The 9,130-nt window shown below is 47.0% G+C and overlaps 1 protein-coding gene across 1 annotated transcript; it reads left to right on the top strand.

Annotated features, from left to right (window-relative positions):
- The first annotated feature begins 5,272 nt into the window (after window positions 1–5,272).
- LOC139831645 (uncharacterized) lies at window positions 5,273–6,179 on the top strand. Its single transcript, XM_071820961.1, has 2 exons — window positions 5,273–5,782; window positions 6,093–6,179. The coding sequence occupies exons 1-2, from the start codon at window positions 5,273–5,275 to the stop codon at window positions 6,177–6,179; spliced, it is 597 nt and encodes a 198-aa protein (XP_071677062.1).
- Window positions 6,180–9,130: the final 2,951 nt, after the last annotated feature.

Below are 9,130 nucleotides of genomic sequence, written 5' to 3'. Positions count from 1 at the left end.
TTGTGGAAAACCATGCACCTTCATAGCTACTAGGTGATTTGAGAAGGCCTTTGAGAAGTGGCAATTTGTGGTAAAACTTGATTTATCTATGACTTATCTATGTTTTGAGAACTGGAAATTTGTGGTAAAGACTCCATGAGTATGTGCCACTATTTTTCGGAATTTTTTGCACATCAAATGACTCATTTAACTAGTTAATCCCATTTGTTGACTGTCTGTTGACCAGCCCCTTGAGGGTAAAACTGAGCATATTGCACTAGCCAGTATTAGCACTCAAGGGGAAAACTGAGCATACAAAAAATGCTAGTATATGACTCGAGGTTATACCTGAGTATATCTAAATTTCCAGGGTTAGACTCGAGGACGCGTAGACGCGGGTCGCGGTGCAGAAGTCGAAGACGTGCAATCGTGGACGCGTGTCGCATTGCAGAAGTCCAAGACGTGCAGACGTGCAGCGGTGGACGCGTAGGACGCGGGTCGCATTAACCACCCCTCGCCTTTATAGACGCCTCCTCCCACTATCTCTGTCACTCTCACTCGCCCACGCAACGACGCCTCTCTCACGTCCCATCATCTTCTCCAAAGCAAAAAAACCCTCTCCCTCTCCCTCTCCCTCTCCTCTGCCGGCGAGATGGACAAGGAGAATGCCAATCCCATCGTCCACGGCGTCGTCGGCTCCAAGCGCGACGCCTCCCTCTTCGACGCCGTCCCCTCAACGGACGTCGCCGCCGCCTCCGCCGGTGCATCGGAGGCTGCTGCCGCCGGTTGGGGTCAGATCCCGCCGGGATATGACCCCTATGAGCCGGTGCCGTACGTCCCGCTCCCGAACCCCTACGACACCTTCCTGGAGGACCCATGGAACAAGGTAACTACGGTTTGCTTCCTTTTTTGTTCCCCATTCCTTTTTGAACCCTATTTTTGCTGGTGTAGATGGATGAGCATTGGGCTAATATTTGCGCCGATTTTATTCCATTTTGTTTTGATCACTTCTTGATTTCCTTTAAGATTTGGGGTTCGGCCGTTCGGTTAATTTATGCAAGTAATAATTGGATCTCAATCAGTTAATTTATGCAAGTAATCATGGGATCTCAATCAGTTATTTTATGCACTAATCGAAAGATATCAACCGTTTAATTTTGCAAATAATCTGGAATGTGTTCAAGTTCAGATCTGGAATCTGTTTCTTTGCCTATGATGAATCGTTGGGCACAAATTTTTACAGGGAGGGTTCAGCGAAGCATTGCTGTGTACAAATCTGTTGTGCATGAGCTTTGGTTCGCTTACACCTTCCCTGTAGATATATAATCGTGCCCACTCTAACCGAGGTAGACTTTGTTTTTCCTAACTTTGTTATCATGCACGTTCGTCATCGTTGCAACTCATTCACTCATAGTTTCTGTTTGATATGGATCAGATGTCTGGCAGCGACATCGGCAGCGACGACGAGGAGGAGGACGTCAAGACTCGCCAGGTGCTGCGGACGCTGCAGGTCGGCCAGTACATCTCCTACTTCGCCAAGGGTGTCTACAGGTGCCCCTTCTGCACTAGGAGACTCGGTGGCACGGACTTCAACTGCCTCGTCACGCATGCTGAGAACATCAGCAACACCTTCCCCAAGGTCGGCACGACGGTGAACATCTACTCCTTCTGCGCCAAGCATAGGGCGCTCGACATGCACCTCCGCAGCATGCAGCGGGTGGAGATCTCCGCCGGGCGCATGCCTCCGCTCAAGCCCAAGGCTCCCAAGGGGAGCAGCAACAACAAGTGGAGGGAGAGCCAGATGGGGTAGGCGGAGTCCTGGACGTGTGCTGCTGCTGCCTCCCATTTTGTTGTTGGGATCCCTTTGTTGTTAGCTAGGGATCCCTTGTTGTTATGTTGTTAGTATGATGGTGCTGTGAAGAACCTAGAACCTGTTACTATGTTGGCTGCTGTGTATGCAGCTTATTATCTAGGGAGGGATCCCTATTATCTATCCATATTCTACTATATTTTGTTGGCCCTACTTTGTTTTCTCGATTTACTATGACTGTGAATTTATCGCACATTACCCTGGAGATTTGCTTCTATAAGGACCAGAGGGAGTACTAGATTGGGATCCCTACTAGATTTGCTGCCATATTGGGCAAACAACGAGGGCCAAAAGGCACAAATAATTGAAGAAAGACAGAAATGCAAACTTCTCTAGATTTGATACTTATTTGGTGAAAAGGACAGAGAGAAAAGAGGGGAAAAGGTGCTCTTAATAATGCCAATTTGGGGCCGAGAGAGACAGAACCCAGCTCCTGCTCACGTGCGCAACCAAACGCGGTCTCGTCCTGTCCCACGCGGTCCCTTTCTACCGGCCCCACACGACGCAGCCCCACACGTGACAGAACGGTCAACTAAACGGGAATCCTGCCGTCTGAGCTGCTTCTGCGGGTTTCAAACAAGGGCTTGGAGAAAACTGAGGAAAAACTAAGGAGCTGGGGAAAACTGAGTACAACTAAGGACATGAGGGCACGAAAATAGAAATCCCTAGAATGTATATACATATTATTTAGCAAACACAGCACAAAAGAAATTGACCTCATCCCCATCGTTCCCAGCACCCTAAATTTGTGCACATGTAAAAGAACATCCAATAAGAATAAAACGACGGGGGCCTCATCCCCATCGTTACCAACTCCGGCCGCACTTTCCAGCGAGGCGGCCGCCTCCGCCTGCTAGGGGCCGAGCGCCTCAGCGCCGCCTCTCGCGCCGCCTCCACCTGCTAGGGGCCGAGCGCCTCCGCTCGCGGCCCGGAGCCAACGTCGAGCGCCTCCGCTCGCGTCAACGGGCCTCATCCCCATCGTTCCCAGCTCCGGCCGCACTTTCTGGCGAGGCAGCCGCCTCCACCTGCTAGGGGCCGAGCGCCTCCGTGCCGCCGCTCGCGCTGCCTCCGCCTGCTAGGGCCCGAGCGCCTCCGCTCGCGGCAAAGGACCGCCGTCGTTCACCATGTGCTCACCGTCGACCGCAACTGGCGGGAAGAAGAGGAGGTGGGTGATACGTCCCAAACGTATCTATCTATACCTAATAATAAAAGCAAAAGGGTTTCTCTCTCGGTCGTTCGTTCAACTTAAAACTGCCCTTAAAGTTGGTACAAAATTACCCACCAGTACCATCGGTAAGTATAAAAAATGTTTGGATTATTAGCTACCGAGCAGGACAATCCTGGTCGTGCAAGAGTTCACGGGAGAGACGGGAGACTCAGAAACGTTTTTTACCTAACGCTCAGGCGATCGGCGATCTCCTGGCGATTAGAGTTATCTTTCCTCCGCCGGCTGGTACGCCCGTGCGGAGTCTGTGAGCCCCGATCTCCTTTTTGCGGGAGGGTCTGAGATCTTGCTAGGAACGAGGGTGTTGGCTGGTGTCGGCTCCTTTGTCTCTTGGTCGGTAGGGCTTGGCCCGATCCGATCTACTCTGGTTTCTCCATGGCTTCTCCTGCGAATAGTTCTTCGGCACATGCAAGTGGATCTGGGGGTAAGAAACCTGAATCTCTAGATGACATGCTATTCCGTCTTGGTATTGAAGAAGATGAGTACGACGATCTGGTGCTGGATGAGGAGGAAGGGGCACCGAATCAGGGCATCAAGTGGATGGCACTAGTAAAGGTACATACATCTAATTATTTCAGTTCTCAGACGTTTGAACAGCATATGAAAGTAGCTTGGAGTCCTGCACAACAAATTGATTTTCAACATCTCGAGGGCAATCTGTTTACAATTCAGTGTAAGTGCTTAGGGGACTGGTTAAAAGTCTCGGAAGGAGGGCCCTGGTTGTTTAGGCAATTTGCTGTTTCTGTTGAACCCTATGATGGCTTTGCAAACCCAGAGACAATTGATTTAAATTTCTTCACGACATGGATTCAAATTCACAAAATTCCAGTGGGCTATAGAAAGAAGGCAGTTATTACCAATCTGACTGAGAAAAAGGTTGGGAAAGTGGTTGATATTCAGCTAGCAGTTCAAGGGGCAGGCAATTTTGTCAGGGTTAAAGTGAGACTGGATGTAAGAAAGCCTCTGGCTAGGTTTGTTTCAATTTCAAGAGAAGGTGAAAGAGTGGTATATCCTATCAAATTTGAGAAAATGCCATGGTTCTGTGGAGCCTGTGGATTTGTTGGCCACACACATCAGGAATGTGGGTCAGGGGAATATGAGGATGATAAATTAAAATGGGGAGACTTCTTGAAGGCTGAGTGGGATACATGGTTTCAAAGGGGTTTTGGAGGAGGTAGAGGTGGAGGTCGTCCAGGCCGTGGCATGGATCTGCGAGGAGGAGGACATGGTTCAGGTCCCGGACGTGGTAGATTTGAAGGTATGGGAGGCCGTGGGACTAACCCGGCTTGGAGGCACAATGCAGTTGCATACTTTGATGGCATAGCTCAAGTGATACCAACTGAAGTCAACCCAAACGGTCGGGACATTGTGCAAGATATGCAAACAGTGGAGGAAGAGCTGAAAGATACGGGTACTAGTCCGGTTAAGAAGAATATGATGGACCTTGATAAACCATCTAATAGTAATGAATCTGGGACAAAGAGAAGTTTAGATATGACCCTGGATGGCCTGACTAATCCGAAAGACATGACAGGGGAGGGGATTATCACAATTCATGGTGTAGGGGTTGGTCTGGCTGCTCATGAGGGGATAGGGGAAAACGAGAATGCTGAACTAGACCATAACAAAAAACCAAAGAAGGACGGAGTTGTCTCCCCTTCACTCGGATCGGCGGGCTCTATTGAGGAGCCTGTCCGGAGCCAATGAAGATATTAGGAGTTAACTGTCAGGGTCTTGGCAATGACCCGACAGTGCGATCGCTTGTGGATCTACACAGGCAATATTGCCCGGATGTGTTATTTCTGTCAGAGACACATCTTGACGAGTACCCGGCAGAGTGCTTACGGAGGAGACTGAAATTGGACTCGAAGATCTGTAATCCTAGTGACGGCAGGAGTGGGGGGTTGCTTCCGCTATACAAAAAAGAGATAAAGGTTGAATTGATTCACTCCCACCCTATGTATATTGATGTGCGGATTATCGAGAATCAGGACAAGGTCTGGCGTTTTACAGGAATCTATGGGGAATCTAGATGGGATCACAAATATAAAACATGGGACAAGCTCAGAGAGTTGAGAAATAATTCGCCTCTTCCATGGATTGTTCTAGGTGATTTCAATGAATTGCTATTCTCTCATGAAAAAGAGGGGGGAAATCCGCGCCCTCCAAATTGCATGCAAGCTTTCCAAAATTGTCTGATGGACTGTTCTCTGGAAGATATTGGGTGTATGGGTGACCCTTTCACGTGGAAGAGAGGGAGGATCAGAGAAAGGCTGGACAGAGCGGTTGCTGATGGAAATTGGTTGATGTTGAACCCCGGTGCGAAGCTACAACACTTAGGGTTCATCAAGTCAGATCATAGACCTATTCTTCTGGACACAGAATACCAAGTGATTCCGCCGCCTCCTAGGTCTGGACCTCGCCGGTTAAAGGCTGCATGGCTGAAGGAAAATGAATTTAGACAGGAGGTAAGGAAGGCGTGGGACAACGCGTTGAGCACATACGATGATGGTGTTTTGGGCCGCCTGGGCCGTATGCATGAGGCCCTCCATGCATGGGATTCACAAATCCTGCGGAAGCCGAAGCGTCACCTGCGTAAAGCTCAGCGTGATCTGGAAAAGGCGATGAGTGGCCCTATGACAGATGAGAATGAGGCGACGGCGAAGGAGATGGCCAACCTTATAGAATTGCTGTTGGAACAGGATGAGGTTTACTGGGCTCAACGATCTAGAGCAAACTGGATGCATCAAGGGGATCGCAATACCTCTTTCTTCCATAATTTCGCCTCGGCTAGAAGGAAAAAGAATACTATTTCCAAGCTGAAAGATGATAATGGTATTTGGGTTGAAGGTACTGATGCTTTGAAGCCCTTAATTCTCAATTATTTTACTAATCTTTTCTCTTCGGAAGTTCACGCTGTAGATCCGGCAGTGTTGGAGAAAATCAATCAGAGAGTGGATAATGATATGAATAATCTATTGCTTGCTCCTTTTGATGCTGATGATGTTAAAAAAGCAGCGTTCAGTATTGGTGATCTTAAAGCTCCAGGGCCGGATGGTCTCCATGCTGTTTTTTACAAAAAGTTTTGGGATATTTGTGGAGTAGCTATTACTCAGGAAGTTCTTCAAGCTCTGAATTCTGGCATTATTCCGGAGGATTGGAACAACACTACTATTGTCCTTATACCTAAGGTTGATGATCCAGAAAATATTACACAGTATCGTCCAATAAGCTTATGTAACGTCATCTATAAAATTATTTCTAAGATGCTGGCTCATAGACTTAAGGGAATTCTTCCAGATATTATATCACCCATGCAGAGCGCTTTTGTCCCTGGAAGACTTATTACAGATAACGTTCTAGTGGCCTATGAATCAATCCATGCAATTAAAAATAGAAGGAACGGTTCTAATGGTTGGTGTGCGGTTAAGCTTGATATGCACAAGGCTTATGATAGAGTGGAATGGATTTTCCTGAAAAATGTGATGAGGAGGATGGGCTTTGCTGAGAGGTGGATTCAGCTTATGATGGCATGTGTTACATCTGTGAAGTATCAGGTCAGATTTAATTCTGAGGAAACTGAGATGTTTGTTCCAACTAGAGGACTTAGGCAAGGAGATCCGCTCTCCCCCTATTTGTTTCTCTTATGCGCAGAAGGATTATCTAGTCTCTTGTTGTATGAAGAAGAAGTTGGTGGCATAGATGGGGTAAGGGTGTGCAGAAATGCACCGTCAGTCTCGCATTTACTCTTTGCTGATGATTCCCTTATTCTCATGAAAGCAGATATGAATAATGCAACTTCCTTGCAACAAGTTCTGGACACCTATTGTGCTAATTCTGGACAATTGGTCAGTGTGGCAAAGTCAAGTATTTTCTTTTCCCCAAACACTCATGTTCTGGTAAAGGCAGAGATTTGTGGAATTCTTAATATTAATACGGAGGCGATTTCTGATAAGTACCTTGGACTTCCTGCAATGGTTGGGGCAGATAAAAGTGAATGCTTTCTGCACTTTGTGGAAAGAATAATCCAGAGAATTAATGGGTGGAAAGAGAGGATGCTATCAGTGGGCGGCAAAGAGGTGTTATTGAAGGCGGTGGCACAAGCAATTCCAGTATATGCCATGTCTGTATTTCAAATCCCAAAAGGAGTCTGTAAAAGGATGATGGATGCTATTGCCCAATTCTGGTGGGGTGATGATGAGAATGGAAAACATATGCATTGGTTCGCTTGGTGGAAACTTTGTTATCCAAAAAATGAGGGTGGCATGGGGTTTAGGGACTTCCAGTCCTTTAATCTTGCAATGCTAGCTAAACAGATTTGGAGGCTGATCTCGACACCAGACTCTCTATGTGCAAGGGTGTTGAGAGCAAAGTATTACCCAGATGGTGATATCCTCAAAGCAGGACCAAAAACAGGTGCATCCTTCACTTGGCGTAGTATCATTGCTGGGATACCAACGTTTAAACGTGGATATATATGGCGGGTCGGTACGGGTGAATCTATTAATATATGGACTGACCCATGGATTCCATCAAGCCCGGATAGAAGAATTCTTACACCCAGGGCGGGGGCGATTTATACAAAAGTAAGTGAGCTCATATGTCCTATTACAGGTGCATGGGATGTGCAACTTATAAATAGCCTATTCAATAATGTTGATGCGGCTAGAATCACTAATATTCCCCTTTACGGAGATAGTTTTGATGATTTTATTGCTTGGGGCGCCTCCCCACATGGAAAATATACTGTCAAATCGGCGTATTATTTACAATGGAAGCATCAATTCGGTGCTAGGGCAAATCAGATGACCCTGCCCGGATCATCAGTGCATAACCCTGTTTGGCAAATAATCTGGAAACTGAAAGTGCCAAGTAAGATCAAAATCTTCACATGGAGGGCGTTACATGGGATTATTCCTTTGAAATGTATTCTGGCGAATCGGCATGTCGGTGAAAGTAGTGAATGTCCAGTTTGTCAATTAGATGCAGAAGATATCCGTCATCTGTTGTTCTTATGCCCTGCTGCGAAACAACTCTGGGAAGTCATGGAGCTCCAACATGTGATTTCAGATAGTATGGGTGTGGATAGAGCTGGCTCGGCAATCTTGGAACACATCCTGTGTCAATCGGAAAACAACATCCAAGGATTTACCGCGGTGACGATGAAGGAAGTGGTGGTCACAACATGTTGGTACTTGTGGTGGCTCCGACGACAACGGACCCATAATGAGAACACTCCTCCTATGATCAAATGTAGATTTTCTATATTGTCCATTGTTGCTAATGCGTCTAAGGTTTATGGCAAACAGGCACCAAGTGGCGGGATCAAATGGTCTAGGCCGGAGGGAGCAGTGGTGAAGCTAAATGTCGATGCATCTTTTCATGATGATGGTAAAACAGGAGCAATTGGTACGGTTCTTCGCAATGCAAGGGGCGAATTTATTGCGGCATCTGCTATGTTCTTGTCCAATGTTGACTCAGCAGTAATGGAAGAAGCTATAGCGCTGAAGGAGGGTCTTCAGATGGCTATACAGTTGGGTTGTAATCGACTGCAGGCTGAGTCTGATTGTATGGAGATTGTTGATGCTTTTAACGAGAGAGACGCCTGGTGTAGTGCTCAGACAGCAATTTTTGCAGAATGCATTGATAAGATGACTAGTATTGGAAACGTGTCGGTGGGACATGTTCCAAGGGAGGCAAATCAGGTTGCTCATTTGTTAGCTCAAAATTCTTATGCTAGTAATATTACTTGTAATTGGGTCGATGAGCCCCCTAGTTTCCTCCTAGACAAACTCCTTCATGATGTAACTTTGTGATGTTCCAGAGGCGGCAGGTTCCAGACGCACTCTTTTCCTTCCAGGGTACCGAAGGGGGCTGGAAGGTTTTTAATGAGGCGGCCTGCTGACCTAATGTTTTTTTTCATCTAAGCTTTGGTTGCCAATAATTGCTTATGTACACGTGTTAGTGAGTTTGAAGAGTGTTGCAGATGTTGCTATTGTGGATTTCTAGCTTGCTACTGTGATGGCCATGATCGACCGTGATAGAAGCGGCCGAGC

This window comes from Lolium perenne, chromosome 5, assembly GCF_019359855.2.
Source record: "Lolium perenne isolate Kyuss_39 chromosome 5, Kyuss_2.0, whole genome shotgun sequence".
NCBI classification, from domain to species: domain Eukaryota; kingdom Viridiplantae; phylum Streptophyta; class Magnoliopsida; order Poales; family Poaceae; genus Lolium; species Lolium perenne.
Note: the sequence above shows the minus strand (reverse complement) of the source record. Positions and strands in the feature narration are given on the sequence as shown.

Coding starts and splice junctions, on each gene's coding strand:
- LOC139831645 (XM_071820961.1), top strand. CDS start 5,273: ATGGACTGTTCTCTGGAAGATATTGGGTGTATGGGTGACCCTTTCACG. Junction 5,783..6,092: donor TGCTGTTGGAACAGGATGAG/GTTTACTGGGCT, acceptor TTAAAAAAGCAG/CGTTCAGTATTGGTGATCTT.